General features: G+C 36.8%; 1 protein-coding gene and 1 pseudogene across 1 annotated transcript in view; both read right to left on the minus strand.

Annotated features, from left to right (window-relative positions):
* The window catches only part of ATAD5 (ATPase family AAA domain containing 5), a 43,143-nt gene extending 27,284 nt beyond the window's left edge, over window positions 1-15,859 (minus strand). Inside the window, exons 1-6 of the mRNA XM_054572992.1 lie at window positions 15,782-15,859; window positions 9,906-11,803; window positions 9,178-9,286; window positions 4,431-4,595; window positions 3,847-3,970; window positions 3,223-3,304 (exon numbers count right to left, since the gene is read on the minus strand). Coding sequence (XP_054428967.1) covers window positions 3,223-3,304; window positions 3,847-3,970; window positions 4,431-4,595; window positions 9,178-9,286; window positions 9,906-11,803; window positions 15,782-15,850 — 2,447 coding nt within the window. The 5' untranslated portion in view covers window positions 15,851-15,859. The remainder of the gene's footprint in view (window positions 1-3,222; window positions 3,305-3,846; window positions 3,971-4,430; window positions 4,596-9,177; window positions 9,287-9,905; window positions 11,804-15,781) is intronic.
* A 2,795-nt stretch (window positions 15,860-18,654) lies between these two features.
* LOC129070183 (vacuolar protein sorting-associated protein 72 homolog) lies at window positions 18,655-21,432 on the minus strand (annotated as a pseudogene).
* Window positions 21,433-22,585: the final 1,153 nt, after the last annotated feature.

A 22,585-nucleotide genomic window follows, 5' to 3' on the forward strand; every position in this document is an offset into this window, starting at 1 on the left:
AATTTTAATATTATCTACGAATTGAAATTTGGGTTGATAATTAAAAAGAGGGTACAAAAACTTCTATTTCTCTTTATCTTTTTGCTCAGAGGGAAATGAGGGAAAGAAGAGATCTAAAGCCAGATCGGAGGGATTAATCTGAAAAAGAGGAGATGAACCTTTTTTACCGTTAATAGGAGGGAAGGAGGAAAAGATAGGTGAAAAAACTGTAGCTAAATTACAATAATATGTACCTACAGCAGAAGGTAAACTGTAAGGGGATGGGTACAAGTATGAAATATACATATATGTGTACTATATATGTTATACTAAATATTATATACACAAATATAGTTTTGGATATGTGTGTGTTGCATGTGCATGTGTCTATTACCTAGCTTTATCTGCTGAGACAGCATAGACACACTGATACCTCAGTAAGCACCAAGTAGATCTTGGGTTTCTAAATACCACCGTCCACAAAAAGGAACCTGGGCTTCTTGGAGAAAAGGCTGATTACATAGCTGTGGCAGGGCAAATAAAAAATGAGCCTGCAACATCTTCCTATTCCAGGAAGTAAGAAATGCTCAATAACTGATGAAGACATGTCAAAGGAACCATACTGAAGGGCTTACATGGACCAAATTAGAAACAATTTGAGTATCAAAATGAGTGATTATTAATGGATTAAAACCCACTAAATAAAATAGGAATCCAGGAGTAAAAGAATAAAGATACATAAAAGGAGATGCAAAAGTTCTTTCTTAGAGCAGCCAACTAACAAAGAAATAAAGAATGGCTATGATAGACAATCACCATTTAACAACGATCACAGTGTGGTTGATTCAGGTGGAAGTCATCAATGTTAAGCCTAAAACCTGGAGGTTTGATGACATTTTCCCACAAAACATTCATCAATTTCAAAGGGAAAAGGGTGAATTTAAGGCAGAAAAATTTGGCAGATCTCAACATGCACAGCTGATCAAGGTTAACATCATCAATGCCGAGATGTGTCAATGTCACACGTGCCTCCTTCTGCACTACACTGAGAATAGAGCAAACCACTGTTCCTGTGCTAAGCCTCACGAGAGCACGTGACCTGTGTCTCATCGTGAGGAAATCTCAGGTGCAGTTTAAGCGTCATCTTATAGTACATAAGGTCTGCACTGTTTAATAAAAACAATCAAGGACAGGGGAAATCTTGGTGAAGGGGATATGGGACGTCTTTGTAGTGTTCTGTCAACTTTTCTTCAAGTTATTTCAACATAAATTATTTTAAAAATTCTTTCATGGTACACAACAGATTTAGGAACATAAGAATAACTCTAAGAAAGAAGTATGACTAATCAAAAATTAGCTAATTTATGCCTCGAAACAATTCTTCTGGGTAAAACAAATGTAGATAATAGCATAAATGATGGCATACTGTAGAATCCTAAGTTTAAAAAAATCAATATTATTCCTATATACTAGAAATCAACAATTGGAAGATAAAGTACCATTTATAGTAACATTAAAAACACTAAATACGGAACCTAACCAACAATACAAAGATGCAAGGAAAATATGACCAGCAACACTGAAAGGAAAAGAAATCAACAGAGACAAGAGGGAAGGAGGGAGGGGCGGGCAGGGAAAGGGAAGGGAAGGACTTTGTTTATGTAAAGTTGTGAAACCGACAAAACTAATCTATGGTAACAGAAATCAGAATAGTAGAAACCTTTCATTGTGGTGGTGATGGGAATAACAGAAAAAGAATAACCTTTCTGGAGTAAAATACAAACATGTTAAATCTCAATATAATGCACTTATCAAAACTGTATGCTTAAGATTTGTGCATGTAACAACATGTAACTATATATGAATAAAATTGAAACAGAAAAAAAAAAATAACCTGAACACACAAAGTCCCTAAATTTGGTCTTCTTCCATTGAGCTACCCCACTTACATAGATCAGAACTTAAGTGTCATCCTTACACCTTCCTCTTCCCCATCCCAACTCTAATTAATTAATCATCACGGTTTTAAAAATTTATCTCCTAAATCTTTTCATACAACATGCCCAACATCTGAGTCCATATTTCCATCATCTCACACCTGGACTCCTGTATCCACTCTAAACCCTTCTCTATTACACTCTTCATACAACAGCCAAATTAATCCAGCAGTCAGATTAAACTTTCAATGTCCAAATGTCCATACACATGTTTAAAATCCTTTGACTGGACTGGCACTCACCCCTCCAGCTTACTCTCATTCCTCTCTCCCCTGCTCTCTATGCTCAAGCCATACTGGCATTCTTTCGATCTTCTGTATTTACTACACTCCATCCAGCTGTAGGGACTGTGCACAGACTAGTCCCTCTGACCGCAACACTGCTTCCCTCTGATGAATTCCTGCTTATCCTTCAGTTCGAGGGTCATTTCCTCAGCAAAGCCTTTCTTGACCAGACCAAATTTACTTTATATAAACTTTAATAGAACTTTGTATCTCTCCTTCCTGGCAGAACTGAAATATTTCATTTGTTGGTCCAATTAATGTTTAATCATAGATTGTCTTTCCTCTAGAGTATAAGCCTTATGAGGACAGGGATTGTGCCTTGTTTTGTTCCCCGTAATATTCCTAGAACCAAAAACAGTGCCTGATACATAGTAGGTATTTAAATATTTACTGCCTAAGTTCATAATCATCTTTTGGGTATTTTTTTTGTTTGCCTGTTTATTTTTCAACTGTTTTGTTTAGAGGTGGCCACAAAATGTTTGAAAAAACTAAGATCTTCAAATTCAGCTGTAGCATTGTCAATTCTGTCATCTTTTAAAATGAACCTATTGCCCTGTATGGCTGGTGTGGCTCAGTGGACTGAGTGCTGGCCTGAGAACTGAAAAGTCACTGGTTCGATTCCCAGTCAGGGCACATATGTGGATTGCTGGCCAGGTCCCCAGTTGGGGGCATGTGAGAAGCAATCAATCAGTGTCTCTCTCGCACATAGATGTTTCTCTCTCTCTCTCTCTCTCCTTCCTCCCTTCCCCTCTCTCTAGAAATGAATAAATAGTCTACAGCCATACCGCCCTGAATGTGCCCAATCTTGTCTGAATAAATAAAATCTTTAAAAAAATAAAAATAAAATGAACCTATTGAAACTTCAAATGATAATTTACATACTTTCTCATCAAAGTAAATGAATAAATATAAAATACAATCCATAAAACATTTTGGCATTTAAAAATTTGTACTAGACTGACCTGCTTTCATCAAAACCAAGGACAGGATCAGCTGTTTTATGAGCTTTTCTGGTAAGAAATAAAGGAGCGACTTTCATTTTTCCTTAGAAAAATAAATATTTAGGTTAGTATAAATGTTCATCATCTCTACTTACCTCCAGCTACCTTCAAAATTACATCTCCACCTTTTTAAACTTTTAAAAAATTAACTCCTTAAAATTTTTTTAATTAAAAAAAAATCTATATAATGATTTGGTCCCGCAAATCCAGCAATATCATTATCAGAATCTCTTGGAGAACAATTTTTTTTTTAAACTACATATTCCCACAACCCACCTCTGGAAATTCTTAATTAGTATGTCTAGAAGAAAAGGACTTAATTTTTAAAAATTTTACCCAGGTGATTTTAATGATTAGTCAGGTTTGGGAACCACTAACTTAACTGAGGATAAATAGATACACAAATGCAATAACTTAAAATACACTCAGTTACCTTTTGCAAAACTCTTCACCACATTATAACTTTACTTACTAAAATAGAAATAATACTTAATACAATCAAAAATTTACAATTTTATAAGACATTCAGAATAATCCCTCCAAAACATTCTATCATTCATCATAAATGTTATCAAATCTGATTACCAGGTACATTTTTAGGAGTCTTGTTAGGTTTTTTTCCTAGCACATCATTTAGACACTGAAGTTTCTTCTGATTTGTCTCAGGATGCTTTAAAGAAGTATGACTTGAATTTATTTTTACAAAGTCCTAAGAAAAAATAAGAAAAAAATGTTTAAAATGCCATACAATTAATGTCATTAGAATTTCCAAAAGATTACAGTGCTAGAAGCCATAGACAAGATAATTATATTAGCAACTCCATATATCTCCCCATTATGAGACTACATACTGAAAAAAGTGAAAATTGCATCATTTGGGGAGAAATGAATAATTTAGTGTGAATAGAGCCAAAAGCTTATATATGAGGAAGGACAGAGTTTTGAGGAAAGGGAAGTGCTACGTCAGCCATGAAGGATCTTGAAAGACTTGGTAAGGATTAAGACTACATTCTACAGGCAAAAGAGAGCCAAAGACTTAAGTGAAAATAACACTCTTCCCACTACCTCAAAGCTACCTTACAGTTCTACCTTTAACTTTATAATGGTTTCCTTCTCCCACCCCAAACAACAAACTTGGACAGAATTTATACTAATAAAGTAATACTTACTTCTGTGTCTGACATTTTGTTCCTTTCAGGAAGAATCTGATGTCTAGATGAACGCCTTAAGGGTATCACTATTTCTTCAGCAGCTTTTGACCTACTAATGTGTAAAGCTTTTGCTTTTTCAATCAATTGTTTTGCTTTTGATACATTTTTTGAAGTAGTGATTGCCTAAACGAAAAATGTGAAATATTAATTTAGATCACTGGCAAACATTTTATACTTAATAACAGAAAAAAACAGAAAAGGCAAAACTATGGCGAAAGTAAAAATATCAGTGGTTGCAGGGGTTAAGCAGGGGAGGAAGGGATGAATAGGCAGAGCACAGAAGAGTTTTAAGGAAGTGGAACTACCCTGTATAATACTACAATGGTGGATACATGTCATTATACATTTGCGTAAACCCACAGAACATACCAGAACACACCAAGAGTGAATAAACCCTAACGTAAACTATGGACTCTAGGTAATAATATGCCAACATAAATTCATCAATCTTAACCAATGTACTATTCTAGTATTGATAACAGGGGTGGCTGTGCATGTGTGGGTGCGGGAGGTATACGAGGAATCTCTGTACCTTTAGCTCAATTTTGCTATGAACCTAAAACTGCTCTTTAAATAAAGTCTATTAAAATATATATAGTAGAAAAAATAGAACCATGAATTACATTAAATAAAAGACAAAGAAATGTTTATTCAAATATTACCAAGGCAATTAAATTGTGTCTGGTAATACTTGGTTTGCTATTATTTCAAACTTAAAATTTATTCAGATAAATATAGTTACATTTGTGAAAAACATCCTGAAAGATGTCTGTGGTATAGATTAGAATTGTTGGTTATTTCCCCACCATCTTCATGGTATCTATTCTTTTTTTAGTCACTTTAGGTTGAATCCTTTGAAGAAAGATTGAAAAGGTATTACATATGGAAAAGACCATTAGATTAGAATAAAGTCTGGTCTTAAGACCTGATTCTGTCATTGATGTGCTAAGTGATCTTGTGCATTTTACATACTTCTGTTTTTTTTTAAATAAATGTTTGCTATTAAAAAGAATAGACATGCATATTTAGAATATATGTAAGAAGGTTATTTGGATTTGCTGCTACAGTAGTAGAGTGATAGATTTTTGTTGTTCTGCTAGCAAAATTTTTGGCAGGCCAATGAACTTTATGGTCAGTTAGTATTCAAATAATCCACCTAAATTTAAATTAACAACTTGATCAATGAAACAAACTGTTACACAAAAAGAGATATGTTTTAGTGAATGTGTGAAAAATATATGTATGTTGGCAAGTAATTCGGCTATTACTTGAAACCTGTGTTTTTTAATAGTTATTTTTCTGATAAAAGTTGTTCAAAGTTCATGTTTACATAAAAAGGAAAATTAAAATCAACCATACTTTTATCACCTCAAAAATAATCATTTCTTACCCTACTTTCTGACCTAGCCACCTGTCCCCTCAGCTGTTACTTTGGTTACTCCTGACTACATTTGGAATCTCAATCCTCTAATACTTCCCTATTCATCAGCCTCTGCTTCCCCATCCACCTTAGATTCCACTGGACATCACTTCAACCACTTTAAAAATGTGTTTACCTCCTTTGACCTCACTGGCTTCCACCATGGCTACCTGGGAAAAAAAAACCCACCTCTGGGTCAACCTAATTATCCTTCACCCTCTTGTCTAATCTTAGGCAAACAATCTCACTTGTGCATTCATTGCACAACACTTACCAAGACTGCTAAAAATCAAGGGACACTGCAATTCACATCTCGCTGAACTCCTCTGCTGCATGACAATATTGACCACTCCCTCCAAGAAACGCTGGCATAACATCAAATTCTCCAACTTGTTCTACCAGTTCAGGCACTCTGCCCATGCCTTCTTCTGCTCAGTCCTTAAAGATTATGGAGTTTCCCCAGCGTTATCTTTGAATAGCTTCTCTTTTCACCAAATATGCTTTTCCTGCATCACCTCATCCATTTTCAGAGTTTCAGTTACCATCAATATGCTAATGATTCCTTCAGTCTTTTCTCTGGCTCAAATCTCTGCTAAGAGTTAGGACTATAGATGCAACTGCTAATTACAGATCGGTCTATTTGGATGTCCCATAAGTACCTAGAATCCGGTTTTCCCAAAACCAAACTCCTCATCTTCCTCCCACATTAGCCATCTCCCTATCTCGGTGAAATGCAACACTCAAAAGCCCAAGCCAGAACCTTGGGTATCATGCTTCACTGCTCCCTCTCTTTCACATTCAGTCCATCAAGTCTCCTAAATTCTCCTACCTAAGTAACCACCTTCTACTTTTCACTACTGTCATTCAAAACACAGTCACATCTCATGTGGATTACTCTTACAAAAAGCCTCTTAAAATTTCCCAGCCTCAAGTCTTCTCTGCTTTAATTATTCTCCACACTGCAGTGACAGTGATTTTTATAAAACTCAAATCCAATCATGTTAGTTCTCCTACTTAAAACAAAAACCAAATTCCTTTATAATCCTGATCCGACTTCTTAGTCCCTAAAATAAAAATGCTCTCTCTTGCCTCCAGGGCCTTTACATACACTATTCCATATGTTTGGAAGACAATTTCTACCCTTTAGGTACCTATTTATCATATCTGAGAGGTTAGGCATCCCATTTATATGCTTTCAGAGTACTCAGTACTTTCTTTATTATAAATCTTATCACATATTCTTGGCTGGTGTGGCTCAAGGTATTCAGCGCTGGCCTGTGAGCTGAAAGGTCACTGGTTCAATTCCCAGCCAGGGCACATGCCTGGGTTGCATGCTGGGTCCCCACTTAGGGGCTTGCAAGAGGCAACCCATCAATGTATCTCTCGCACATCGATGTTTCTCTCCCTTCCTCTCTCTCTAAAAATAAATAAATAAAATCTTCATAAATAAATAAATAAGTAAATGAATGAATCTTATCACATACATTCAGTTGCCTGTTTATTTGCCTGAATTCACTGTAAGACTTTAAGCTCCATGAGTCTAGTCATGTGAATTTTGTTTCAAGCTGTCTCCCCAATACTGAACATATACGACTGCATTAAATAAATATTTATTGCATGAAATGATGAAGCCAGAGCCATTCTGAAAGCCAACCTGTAAATATCTGCTGCAAGAGCTATTATGAATATGGAGCTCTTGGAAAACCAATCTACTCTCATTCTCATAAAATATGAAAAATCTCTCCCTGGAAATAACTAAGATTTTCTTCTAGAGCTAGTAAACAAGTCTGGCTTAGGCTTCAAAAAGCAAGGCCATGTGGTAAGAGGTTCACTGACAGATAAATAGGGTGAGACAAAATAACTGACCTAAGTAAATTCAGATAAGGGTTCCAATTTGGACACAATAATTTTGAGATTTGTCTTGCTGGAAACTATATTAGTAAACCACAATCCTAAGCAGTACATGGCACAACCAAGGCATGGTATTTTTAAAATAAAAGTTGAGGTTACCCTCTAGAATTAAATTAGGTAGAATAAAATATACTGGATAAAGTTCTCCTCACAGACATTCAAACTTTAGCTGTGGTATAATCAGCTAGATTCTAGAGTGCTTTCCAATGGGCTAAGAACCATTTTTCTAACTCTTACAGTTGTGTGACTCTGGGAAAGACACTCTCAGAGTCACATATAAATTGCATGTTTCCTTATCCAATTAACTGCAACTTCATTAATCTACAAAACAGTTAAATAGTTACTTTATGAGATTAATAAGTACTAAGCGTAGTACCTGGAATATGATACAGTCAAAAAAATAACTGTAAAATAAAAAGAGATACCAATTTTCTGTAGCAGTAGTTTTCACCCAAGGATTATATCTGAATTACCTTGGTAGCTTTTTAAAAACACACATATCTATACCTACTCACCCTGGAAAGAATCCAAATCTCTATAGAGACAAGCAGCTCATTTTGCAAAAGCAGCTAAATTATTCTTAAATATTATCCTACCTCTCCCTTTAGAGCAGTGGCTTTCAAATGAGGATGATTTTTCTTCCCTTCCAGGGAATATTTGGCAACTTCTGGAGATATCCTTGAATCATAGCAAAGTTGGGATGCTACTGGCATCTTATGTATAAACATCCTGTAATGCACAGGATTATCCCCCTCAACAAAGAATTAGCCAGCTCAAAATGTCAATAGTACCATGGTTGAGAGACCCTGCTTTTTATCCTCTAATCTAGAGATATAAACCAAACATTCAATCATGACCTAAAAGTAGCCCAAGGGAAAATAATTGGAATGTAACTCTCACCAACAAAATTTAGGAAAAGTAAATTAGACTCTGTCCTTATCAATTGCTTTCGTTTAACAATAAGATATCTCTTTTTTTAAGATTTAATTTATTTTTGGAGGGGAAGGGAGGGAAAAAGAGAGGGAGAGAAACATTGATCGCTTGCCTCTCCCACACCGCCCAACTGGGGACTTGATCCGAAGCCCAGGCATGTGCCCTGACAAAGTAATCCAACCAGCAACCTTTCAGTTTGCTGAAGATGCCTAACCCACTGAACTACATCAGTCAGGGCTCACAATGAGATAGTTTGATGTCTCAATAAACTAACTAGAGGAATAGAATAATAGTGAAAAATAATATAAAGTTGTAGTTAACATATAACCAATCTATGAAATATGTGAATGTTCTTGTAGCGTATTACTTCCAATAGTAGTAGTAGTTGTTATTAAGAGAATAGAATATCACTTACAGAGCACCCTAATATTTAAAAAGTACCTTTTTCGTTTGAGAGGTAAAATCTCCATTAGTTGCTTCAGATTTCTTGGCTCTTTTCTTAGATTTCTTCTTAGATTTTTTGGGAGTACTTATCCTGGTGAACTTCATTCTGAAAAAAAAAAAGATATTCAGAAACATTTTAATGATTATAATGTGTAAGAATTTTAATTAAATATAGAAAAGAACCAACTACAGCTCTAATTCCTGGACAGTGCTAAAACAGAAAAAAACAAAAACACCCCATTAGTTTCAAATTACTAAATCAAAAGTAGGCCAATCTCAGTATTAAACTCATTATAAATTGTCTATTTTAGAAATCATAAGCTTTACCGAAAATTAGCCCCTTAGATCACTCTTATATTAGCCAGAACCAGTATACAAGTATAGATCACATGGCCCAGTTTATCCAAGAAATAAAATTCTATGATTTATTTTTAATCTCATTTGTTAAATGCATAAAATTCATATCTGAAGAATATTTTATCCAGAAACCGTTATGAATGAGTTTAGGACTCATCTAAAATATATCTAGAATTCTTCTGAAATCATACCTGACTTTATTAAATGTGGAAAATTAGCATTTCTGGATCCTTGTTTTTTTTCCTTATAAATAAACTATGTTCTGGAAAAAAAATAATACTTTCTAATGCTTTAAGTATTTCCCTTCCCAGCTAACAGTATATGCAGAATACTTAAAACTTTAGAACAAAAACAAAACTTTATCTTACCTAATAGGACTCTCTGAATCAGAGGATGCTGTTATTAATTCTGCTGTATATAAGTTATGCTTTTCTGCAAAGTTGGCTGTTTTTGGAGTGGAAGCTTTTACTAGACTATCTTGTGCATCTCCAGAATCTGTATCTCCAATGATTATTGTAGTAGGTGTCCTACTACTGCTTGCAGATCTTCTGGTTGATTTGGGTGTAGAAACATTTACCAAGCAGTCTTCCGTTTCAGCTTTAGAATGTATAAACTTAACTGGTGTGCTAGTTTTCCTTGAAGACTTATTGTTATGCAGAGAAAAAGTCTTTAGAGGGTCATCATTTGCTGTATCTTCACAAACAAGACTTTCACTATTAACTAATGGACTATTTTTGAAAACTTCTCTTTTCTTTGGTCTTAAACTCATTCTAAGCCTATTTTTATTTTGTTTATCTTTAAAGGAAAAAATTGTTTCCTTCTTTTGAGTATTTTCCACTCTATTTTCACCTTGTATAGCACCAGTATCTAACACTTTCTTATTCTTTTTCTTCAGCTTTTTACATCTCTCCTTAGGAAAACTTCCTTTATTGGTGTGTGACTGTGAATTGCCACTATTTGAAATCATTTGGATATTGGGATTTTCCATGATTTTTTTTGAATTATTGTCTCTTCCTTCCTCATTTAGAGGTTTTTCACTGAGCTCTTTTTGCTTATCAGAAAACTTTCTGGCTCCATTTTTAAGTGCATCTGATGCTGGCTGCCTAAATGCTTTCATAAATTGTTGTCTTTCTTCTAGAGTGCATTTTGGTTTCACAGCTTCCGAACTTCCAGCTTCCAATACTGCCAATTCTAGTTCTTCTTCCCGTATAACAACGTTAGATTTTCTTTTCTGAACTGTCTGTTCATTCTCAGGATCAGACAGACTATTTTCCATTTCCAACTGCCTTTGTTTCAAGAAAATTGAGGGTATTTTCCCTGTCTTTTTGAGGGGAATAGGGTGAACCTGTGCAAGAACAGTAACTGTCTTAAAGCGTATCTGTTGGGAAATTTCACAGGTTTCTGTATCACTTATACAACCACTTTTGACTTTATCATGAACAGTTTTGGAAGGAATACAAATTGACATTGTAGAGTGTGGTATCTGTTCCTCTTTATTTTCTTTGTGACTTTTTAAAAATTCCTCATATGAGACAGTTATTGTATTACCAGTTAACTGGGTTGTTTCAGTTACATTATTTGCAGTACTCTCAATTTCATTAATTAGGGGAGGCATTATTTGTTTACTATCTTTACCATCTTTTTTAAGGAGATTTAGTTCTTCTGTCAAGGGTAAACTTTCAGATAGGTCTATTACCTCTCGGAGCTTCCTTTTCCTCAATTTTTTACAACCACTTTTTGTGGTCCCTTGTTTAGGATTTACTTTCTTAGAACTTTTTTTGGAGGTCATAGTGCTTGATGGGTTTTTGATGTCTTGAATACTTTCTGCATGTGTTTCTACATGTTTCTTGTAGAATGAAACAGAAGTACTACTCTCCACAAAATCATGATTTAAACTAGAGTCTTCTTTGCTATCATCACTATTAATTTCAATTGGAGATTCATTTTCAGTTTTAATATTATTTAGTTGATGAGATAAATTAACTCTCTTTCTTCTGTTCTTAAACTCTACATTTGAGAACATTTCCAAAGGTATTTTACAGTCTTTGCCAATGTCAGTAGGCAATGATGCACATGACTTTATTTTGTATTCTTTTCCTGATTGAGTCTTCTCATTTGTGGGTAAAGTCTTTCTAAAATAATCCAGAATATTACTGGATTTTGGCTGAGAGAAAACCCTGTCTTCAGTCTTCTCTATTGGTGATAAATATCTTGTAATTGTTTCACAGGAAGACCTGTCATCATCTTTCCTTCGCTTTTTGCATGCCTATAATTTTTTAAAAAAAAGGTTTATTTCAAGCAAAATAATACAAAACACACATTTCAAACATGGATCTAGCATTTTACATAATTAGATAAAAGAGGAAGGCTCCCTAAGGTGGCAAACATTATCAGAAAGAAAAAAAGCTTTAAAGTTAAACCTAATTCAATTCAGAACATCACATCAAGTCATACCTTTACTATATATATCTGTAAATGTATATATAATATTTCACTAAAAAGTTTTGGCCTAACTGGTGTGACTCAGTTGGGCATCAGTCTGCAAAGCAGAAGGTCATCAATTCAATTCCCAGTCAGAGCACATGCCTAGGTTGTGTTTTCAGTCCCGTTCAGGGCATGTGCTAGTGGCGGCCAACCTATATTTCTCTCACATGTTGATGTTTCTCTCCCTCTTTCTCCCTCACCTCCCCTCTCTCTAAATATAAATAAAGATATCTTTTTAAAAAAAGTTTCAAGGTCACTATGTTTAGGTACAAATGTGTTAATTTCTGTTATCTCTCTTTATTCTATAACCTTTAAACAGTATCATCCATCTCACAGAATTTGTAATGAATATGCTACACAAAAACATGTGAAGTCTGATACATGGTAGGAATGCTACAAATATTAATTCTGTTCTATTTTTACTTTTTTAGTTAAAAATAAACAAAATTTCTATTTCTAAGAAACAGTACACAGTGAACAAACCTGGGATCCCAAAATTTACTAATTAAGTAAAAATTACGGTGGACATTAACCATGAATAAAACGTCCACCATTTTAATTTGCTATTAAAAGTTACTGTACGTGCCCTGGCTGGTGTGGCTCAGTGGATTGAGCGCCAGCCTGCAAACCAAAGGGTCACAGGTTCGATTCCCAGTCAGGGCCCATGCCTGGGTTGCGGGCCAGGTCCTCAGCAGGGGGCGCACGGGATGCAGCCACATATTGATGTTTCTCTCCCTCTCTTTCCCTCTCTAAAAAAATATAAATAAAATCTTTAAAAAAATAAAATAAAAAGTTACTGTCTGCCTCCTATATTATTTATTACCCTCATAATATCACAATGACTATAATGCTAAAAAGTCATATTTTTGTTGGTCATAAATTAGTAACTTACATAATAGAAAAAGCTTATTGGTTACAAAGAAAATCAGTCTTTTTTTTATTTTAACTTCCTCAGTTCATTTGTTAGAATAAATTTGCCAGATTAACAATTATTTGAAAGATAAATAATGAATGGAGACATTAAATTAAAACACATTACAGAGCTATCATGATTAAAAGCATAGTACCAATGTATAAAGGCAAGCAACTTAGTGAAATGGATTAGGAAACCAAAAAAAGACTTAAGTGTATATTTAAGAACTTTATATGATAACAGAAGAATTCAAGTTAGTGAGCAAAGAAGTAGTAAACGGTTAATAATAAACCAGTTTCCAGCAAAAAAAAAAAAAAAAGTAAAAAAGTAAATGGTATTGGGACATATTTCTCACCATCTGGATAAACATGAGGCAAAATAAATTATGGACAAATTAAAATTGTATGTTAAGATTAAATAGTAATGTATTAGAAGAAAATGCTTATGGATTGTAGTATTATTATCACCCTGAGATGGTATCAATGGTACAATATGACTCCAGAGTCAGGCAGATCTAAGTTCAAGTGCTGGCTCTGACATCTACTAGTGGGACCTTAAACAAATAACTTTTTTAATTAACTTAAATTACTTTTAATTAATTTTTAACCTTCTCTCATCTGTAGAACACAGATTAACAGTACCTCATTGCAGGGTTGATAATAAGTAAAATAATGTGTATAATGACAGTAAGTGTCATTATTATGAAATAGAAGCAGGGTGCCAAAAGAAGAAGCTAAAATAAAAAGATTAAACTGACCACACAAAAATAAAAAGCTGTGTAATTCAAGTATCAAAAGTCCTTCTTCACACCTGATACACGCTGAGCAATTACCTACATTTAACAAACAATTATGAGCATAACAACATTTACTAACTAGACAAAAGTTACTTGATTCTAAAAAATAAGAAAGAGTACAGCATAGGGAGTATAGTCAATAACAGTGTAATAACTATGTATGGTACAAGGTGGTTACTTGAAATATCAGGGTTATCACTTCATAAAGTATACCATTGTCTAAACTATGCTGTACACTTGAAACTAATACGAAGTAATATTGAATGTAAACTGTAACTGAAAAATAAAACTTACAAAATAAAAACTAGGAAAGAGTCCCAGTTATGCCCTGGCCAGGTGGAACAACTGATTGGAGCTTCAGTCCAGACACCAAAAGGTTGTGGGTTGGATTCTCGGTCAGGGCACCTACCTAGGTTGTGGGTTCGATACCTGGTCTGGGGCATGTATGGGAAGCAACAGATTGATGTTTCTCATTTCTCACATTGATCTCTCTCTCTTCCCCCCCCTTCCTCTCTCTCTCAAATCAATAAAACATATTCTCGACTGAGGGGTTTATTTTTTTTAAATTCTTTTAAAAGAAAGAGCCCCAGTTAAATAAATGAACATACATCTTGGCTCACTTCAATGATACCAGTATGTATACTTCATTTACGATGGTAGCTTGAAATGAAAAGATTTAAAAATGCCTTGGCAGGGTAGCTTAGCGACCATCAAATAAACCAAGGTTATAGATTGGATCTCCACTCAGGGCACATACAAGAAGCAACCAATGAATGCATGAATGGGTGAAACAACAAATTGATGTTTCTCTCTCTTTCTCTCTCTCTTTCTCTCTCTCTCTCTCTCTCTCTCTCTCTCTCTCTCTCTCTCTCTCTGTCTTTCCCCTCCCACCACCGGCCCCCTTTAAAATCAACCGGTAGTTTTTTAGATGAGATTGCGCACATTCAGGGTGCTATGGCCATAGATTCAACCAGTAGTTTTTAAAAAAAGAAAAAAATGAATATCATTATTAGTTTCTTTCCCATTATACTGTCCACTACTGTACTATTACTAAATATTTCATAAGAATCTTGTCCTGTTTGAAATACATATCTCAAATGTATTTATGTAGTCATTTACTGATTAATTTTTTAATGATTCACCCATGCAACTAAATACTTACTAATCATCTACAATGTTTCATGTCTTTTATCTAGCATAGTCAATGGCTCATACCACTTTATATCTCCCCTATGCTGTAGAAAAATACACTTATTGTACATTTAAAAATGTGAAAAGCTAAGAACTCGTATGCCAATATTAAAATATAATTAATTTTAATTGTTGGAAAAACATCACCACTGCACTTAAAAAAAAACCGATGATGAATATTTTTGTGAAGGGATTAAGCCTTTTGGGTTATGAATAATTGTGCTTCAAATGAAAAAAAGAAAGAAAAGGTTTAAAAATAGAGCGACAGCCTAAGACGCTGCTCTACTACTTAAAGGCATTAGAATCTCTTCAAGCACAGCTTAGCGTATTTCATTGAAATTTAGTGCATTTCATTGATAACACACAAGAGAGTAACAGCATGCCGTGCGAGGACTCCTGGCTGCTGTGTGTTAAGCTCTAGAGCCACGAATCTGGGGCGCTTTATTTCACTCCTGCAGTCAGTGTCATAGTAGCATTCCTAGAACAGACAGATGGACGGACTCGTCCACCTTAAAGATCCTTTCCGGCGCTGAAATTTCATAATCCCATATCGCGAACCCAGACGTAACCCTGGGATGCTCCATGACATTTCACAAGTCCAAAACATCAAGTTCCACCAACAGTTCAGGGCCTGGGAACTGGTCGAGTTAATCTTACATCCTAACTTACCTGGTCCCACAAACATCTCAGAATACCAGCGTTCATCAGGAACTACCACGACTTTAAGACAAGACACACTCCAGCTACGATTCCACACAATGTCCCAAGTGCGGGGCCTCACCACGTCCCGCTTTCCTCCTCCAGGATCCGAAGTTGTTTCAACCCACCCCCAACAGGGGGAGGGGGACACTCAAGCTCACCTCAATCTCGTAGTCCTTCACCGCAGGGGGAGCAGCTGCCGCCGCCGCCATGGCCAGGACCCCCACCATGCTCCCTGCTTCCCGGAATCCCGGCTCCTAGGACCTTGTATGGCCCGGCCTGGCATGCCTGGAGTCCATGGAGGCGGCTGGCTCCTGTAGGAACTAGGAGCTGGAACGCGGGGTCCGTCTCGGACTCCCCGCCGCCCACCCGCCCAGAACGGTCGCGGAGGCTGGGCCCAGCTCAGCCAAGTCGAACGCGGGAAGAGACGGTGAAAAAGGGCGGGCAACCAAGACCGTAGGTCGCGGCCGGTGAGCCGCGAGGTTCCTCAGGGCCAGGCACTTCAGGCTTGACGTTCAGGACTGGGACCCCGCCGCGGAAAGCAAGCCGAACGCAAATCGGACCGGCTGGCTTCGGAGGGACTTCTTGTCAATTGGGTTTTCGCGCCCTCCGGAGCGGAGGGGGCGGAGCTTAGGATTGTTTCTGGAGACTGCGCGGACGGTGAGACGAGAGGGTCAAACTACGTCTTTGGCGAACCAGTAGGAAGTGAAATTCTCGTACCGTAGAATTTAAAACTGGCGGGGACTTTGGAGACTCAAATTTCTTACGCCTATTGTTACTGATGAGGACCTGATTTGACTGAAGTCCGTTAGTGACAAAATTAAAACCCTAGACTTTTGACGCGACAGGCTGGCCTTTATTTAAAAGTAGAAGTTTAAAAAATACAGAAAACGAAATAACAGTTGATTACAATTTCTCCTATACGGAATAAAATATTATTTTAGCAAGAGTCCTACTTCGAGATATGCCCATTCGGTGTCCCTCAATTTCCACTTTTTACCTTTAATTGAACCAAGGAGGCATTTCTTCCTCTGGATTTCGTCCTCGCGAGCAGCTAGAAGCCCAAAGTCATCGACTCAGCTGTTTTTGCTTGTTGTTTGTCGTCGCTGGGTACCAGTAGTTTACTGGCTTGTAGTGATGATCATCCCATATTTCACCTGCATTGTTTTCATGGATTTTTAAAACTTTTATCTTTTTTTGCATTAAAGTTGTGGTTACATAAATATAGAGTATATTTGTTTTGTTTGCATAGTTTTAACTGCACAGGATTTAAGAACGGAAACAAAACAGGTAAAAGGACATTAAATAACAAGAAGGCACCTTGTTAGGTTGAATCATGCAAACTGATAATAACTACTGAAGTGTGTTCATCTTGATAGTATTTGCTATCGTCTTGACAACATAAAGGGTACAAATTTCTCCGATGAAATTAGTGGTAATTACTATTTCTTTGAAAATTATTAGCTCTGGGTATGTTTTTTCAGGAAGGGAGACCACAGTAAGTATTTACTGTTGTTGTTTTGCTTGTTTTCTTTTTAGATAACGTAGTGTAAGAACACTGCTCAAGGAGAATGATGAGGAAGAGGAGTAGGAAGGGGAGGTGTAAGGAGGACAAAGAAAGTGCAAGGAGGAGGAGGAGGAGAAATAAATTAGAAAATTACAGAGAAAGCTGAAAGCATTCTTGACGTTCACACCCAAACTCAGCCTTTTCCTCCTCGCCACCCCGTGGTACCCATCAATATTACCTATTTGGTAGGTAGCATTGCAGCCATTTTTATACTTTTACATACATGTTTGCATGCATAAAAACATTAGGTTTTGTTTTTATTGACATAAAAAACTACTGTAAATGTCACTCAGCAATTTGCTTTTTTTATTCATCATTCATTTCAAGTTATATGTGGATCTGATTAGTTCTCTTTCATTTCTGAGCATTTCATACAATTACGCACATTTTATTTATTCATTTACCTAGTGAGGAACATTTAGGTTGTCTCTAACTTTCTGTTGTTCAATGAGTTAATGAACATTCTTGTCCACGTTTCCTTGAACACATGCAATGTTTCTCTAGTTTGCATACGTAGAAGTAGAATTGCTGAGTTATAGGGCATGTCTCTAGCACTTTTTATTCTTCTAAATCACTAAGCACTTAAACTGCATTGCATTATTAATCATTTGTACTGAGTCAATTTTTAGACACATTAATATTTTACACATCCATTACTTAGGAGTTCATGGCATTTATCAATCTTAGATTAAATGAACTTTTACATTTATATAGCAATTTAGCATCTACAGTGTTCTCTTATTCTTTATTATCTTTCCTGTGGCTAATCCTTACACTTTAAAATTATTAACTTTTGTATTTATCAAAGTGATGCTTGTATTTGGTAAAAAAAAAAAAAAGTCAGAGCATTATGAAACTTAGTATCAAAACACAGCTGATTTCTATTTCATATCACAGTTCTATTTCCCAGAGTAGCTACTTTCAAAACTCTTTTAGCACTATAAATACCTCCTGATTTTTATTTTTGTTTTTAAATCCTCACTGGAGGATATGTTTATTGATTTGAGAGAAAGATAGAGAGACATGGATGTGAAAGAGAAACATCCACCCGTTGCCTCCCCTACCCATCCCATCCAGGGTCAAACCGACAACCTAGGTATGTGCCTTGACCAGGAATCCAACCCACAACCTTTTGGTGTACACAGCCTTTTGGAATGACACTCCAACCAACTGAACCACCCAGCCAGGGCCTAATTTTTAAATATTACTGTAATATGTTTCTAGAGCTATTTCTTTGGAGGGAAGAAAATCTTTAGATTTTATTAGATTAAAAATCACAAACAAAACCAGTAGAAACTAGGGGGAAAGTTGGCGAAAGAAACATAGAAACAAGGTCTGGGCAAAGATTAGAGATGACAAAGGGAGCAACAAGTTGGGGGAAGGGTAGAGACTAGGGGGAGGGAAGACACTGAGAGCCCAAGAGCCCAAGTTAGGCAAGAAAGAGGTTTCTCTGGACTAGTTATCCCTTCACTTGATGATGATTTTCTGGTGCAAGGCTTGAGATTCTGAGCCAGGGAGGGGCCCAGGAAGGGCCCAGTGCTGAGGCAGTGGGTGGCCGTCTGTGGGCGATAATGTGCTTCTTCTGGGCCTCGCAGATGATACTGAAGGCTGACACAGTGGCATAGTAGGTATGTCTGTAACAGGGTCCCAGTATAGAGCTGGACAATGGGTCACTGGGCAGATCTTCCAAACAGGGACCTTTAGGGGCTGCCCTTGGGGAGACCATTCTTCAAATGTCACATCATCAGTAAAGGTGAAGATATGTGAGCAGTGAGCAGGAGGGTACAGGTCCTGTCCTCTCATGGGAGTCAATGCAGAAGCCGTGGGAGCAGGATCAAGTCCTGTTACATCAACATTCTCTTCTTCAGGGCCCAGCTCCCAACCAGCAGCACTGTCACTGAATAATTGGTAATTATGGGCCCAGGACACTTCTGCTTCTTGTAAACCAGCTTCTTTTTGTCAGCCTGGAGTAGCTCATGTCTCCAGTGAAACTAAGTTGAGTGCCTCTGTGATCCTGGCCTCCCTGAGCAGCAACTCCCAGGTCGGTGGCCTCTCACAGTGGGGACTTTTTCCGCCACTGTGCCTGGCCCTGCCTCTCCTGTACCTGCAGGAATGTTTGTCATGTATGTGCAGCTGTAGACTGACACTTGAACTTCTGACTGTCAGAGCCACCATCTTGTGTTCTATTGGTAGCAGTGCCTTCTCTTCTTGGGCCCCCTGAGGGCTACCAGCTTGGTGCTGACCTTTCCAGGCCTCAAGCTCTTGAGAGGTTCCTTACAGGCTTTGGTGACGTCTTGGCACTTCCTTCTTGGCTCTTCTGCTTCTCCATCCCTGGATGGTTCATCCCCTTCATCAATGTCAAAGTCAGAGTCTACCTCATCCTCTGTGTCTGACTGGTCCCCTCTGTGTCTGATTTGTCCCCCTGATATTCACCATCTTGCAATTCCTCCATGAAACTCCCACAAGTTGTCCGGTAGAATTTGTCTTCCTCCCCTCCCTCCAGAAACCCAGAAAGTCTGTTCCCTGCGGTCCCAGGTGAGAAGGTGCAAACTCATGTCACTACTGAGACTGCTGCTACCAGCAGCCCCTCACCTATGCAATCGATTCCTCTATGTCTTGATTTAACAACTAAAAATAGTATTAATTAATGTTGTGTTATGGTGGTTAAGGATTTAAGTCTCTTATAACACCAACCCCTACACTTTCTCTCCTCCCATCTTCCCAATATAGTTATAAAGATGTATACACTTGTACGCAAATGTTTGTAGCAGCTTTATTTGTAATAGTAAAAAACTGGGAATAACCCACCAACAGGTAAATGATTGAACACATTGTAATATATCCATACCATGGATTAGTACTCAGCAGTAAAAAGAAAAGAACTGTTAATACATAAAACAACATGGATGAATCTCCAAATCCTTATGCTGAGTAAAAGAAGCCAGATGAAAAAGAGCCTATACTATATGACTCCTTTTATGTAAAATTTGATAAAATACAAATTAATCCGTAACACACAAAGCAGATTAGTCATTGCCTAGGTGCCAGGTTCGAAGGAGGGATGAACTGCATCCAAAGGAATGGATCACATGGAAACTTTGGGGAGCGATGGAAATGTTTGTTATCTTTGTTGTGATGATGGTTCCACAGGTATCAATTCATAAAAATGTTCATCAAATTGTATACATTAAATATGTGCATTTACTACAAATTGGTTGTACTCCATAAAGCTGTTAAAAATTGTGAAAGCTGATCGAGAGTTTTCAGCATCAGTAGGACTCATTAGTAGGCCCTATTGTAGCATGATCAATAGATGAGCTGGCATGTTCAATGGGGAACTTCTCAATGTTAACAGGTGGAGGTCTTTTCTCTGGGACCATTCGGTTGTTCCTCTAATCTCTCTGGAGCAGGGGTGCTTATATTTAACGCAGTTGGATGGAAGCAATGGGGAGGGATCACCTAAATTCATGGAATAATGCAACGGACGTGGACTATCTACCTCCAATTTTGATTTTTTTTTAGTGCCATACCTCTCTGTTATGTGCTGTGCTATCCATGCATCCACTTATCTATTCCATAAATACTATTGAGTGGCTGCTATGTGTCAGCTATGAACAAAGCGGCTGTAAACAAAACAGACAAATATTCCTATCCTCTTAGAGTTTACAGTAGTGGTCCCCCCATCTGAATCCATGGTTTCAGTCTCTGGGGTTTCAGTTACCAGCAATCAGCCACAGTCCAAAAATATTAAGTGGAAAATCCCAGAAACAAGTAATTCATACACTTTAAATTGTGTGCAGTTCTGAGTAGTGTGAAGAAATCTTTTGCCTTTCTGCTTTGACCTGCTCCCTCCCACCTGGGATGTGAATCATCTATTTGTCCAGGGTATTTAGCTCTGTAGGATACCCACCCATTAGTCACTTAGTAGCCATCTCAGTTATCAGATTAACTGTTGCAGTGTTTGTGTTCAAGTGATCTTTACTTAAGGGTAGTCCCAAAGCACAAGAGTAGTGACGCTGGCAATTTGGATTTGCCAAAAAGAAGTGTTTCCTTTAAATGAAAAGTTATGTACATAAAGGAAAACAAACATAGTATGTACAGGGCGGGGCAAAAGTATGTTTACAGTTGTGAGTATGAAAAAGTTTATTTATTCTTGTAATATTATTTATTAATTATATTATTTTTCATATGAACAACCGTAAACCTACTTTTTCCCCACCCTGTATAGGGTTCAGTATCATTCATGGTTGTAGGCATTCACTGGGAGTGTTGGAATGTATTCCTTTTGGATAAGGAGGGACTGTTTTACTCAACAAATATCTGTTGAATGAATCAAGGTATTATTAACTAAACAAAAGTAGTGAAGAAAGGCATCCCAGGTAGGGCAAAACTAAGTGGGGAGGGGTATAAGGCCTTGGAGACAGGAATATAAGTAGGGTGTTTAAGAAAGAAAGGAGCATGAAGATGTAAAGTATAGCATAGGGAATATAGTCAATAATATTGTAATAATAATGTATGGTGTCAGATGGGTAATAGATTTATCTGGGTGAGTTTTATAAATGTCTAAACACTATGTTGTACACTTAAAACTAATATAATATTGTATTTCAATTGTACAAAATTGAAAAGAATTTTTAAATTTAAATGAATTTATTTTTGAGCCTTGTCCAGGTAGCTCAGTTAAGAGTGTCATTTCAATATACTAAGGTTGTTTCATCCCTGGTCAGGGCACCATACAAGAAGCAACCAATGAATGCATCAATAAGTGGGACAACAAATCAGTGTTTCTCTCTCTCTCCTACCCTTTCTCTCTCAAATCAATAAATAAAATATTTAAAATAATAATAATAAAAAGTTATGTTTAAAAATAAAAATAAAGCAGGGAGAAAAGAGAAGGGTAAGGGCCACAGAGTTCAGATTAAGGAGCTTTGGCTTAAATGAATAGACATCAAAGGTTTTTTCAAGGGCAGTTACATTTGCAAAACAATGTTTTAGGAGGAAAACGTTAAAGATATAGGACTTCGGTCTATCTTAAGATAAAGTACGGGTTGTTATACAGTTCATTCTCAAATATTCATTCAGTGAAATGAATATACATAGGCTAGATGGAAGGAGTAAATAAGGAAAAAGCATATGGCATTAGTCTAGGCATAATATAATGCAGGGGTGTTCAACCCGTGGCCCGTGGACCACATGAGGCCCAGGATGGCTATGAATATAGCCCAACACAAGATCATAAATTTACTTAAAACTTTTTTTTTGCTCATCAGTTTTTGTTAGTGTTTGTGTGTTTGATGTGAGGCCCAAGACAACTTTTCTTCTTCCAGTGTGGCCCAGAGATGCCAAAAGGTTGGACACCTCTGTTAGAGGCTTGAATTAGGGTGTTGGTCTTTACGGA

Source organism: Pteronotus mesoamericanus, unplaced genomic scaffold, assembly GCF_021234165.1.
Source record: "Pteronotus mesoamericanus isolate MK-2021 breed Mesoamerican mustached bat unplaced genomic scaffold, CSHL_Meso_final contig_246, whole genome shotgun sequence".
NCBI lineage: Eukaryota > Metazoa > Chordata > Mammalia > Chiroptera > Mormoopidae > Pteronotus > Pteronotus mesoamericanus.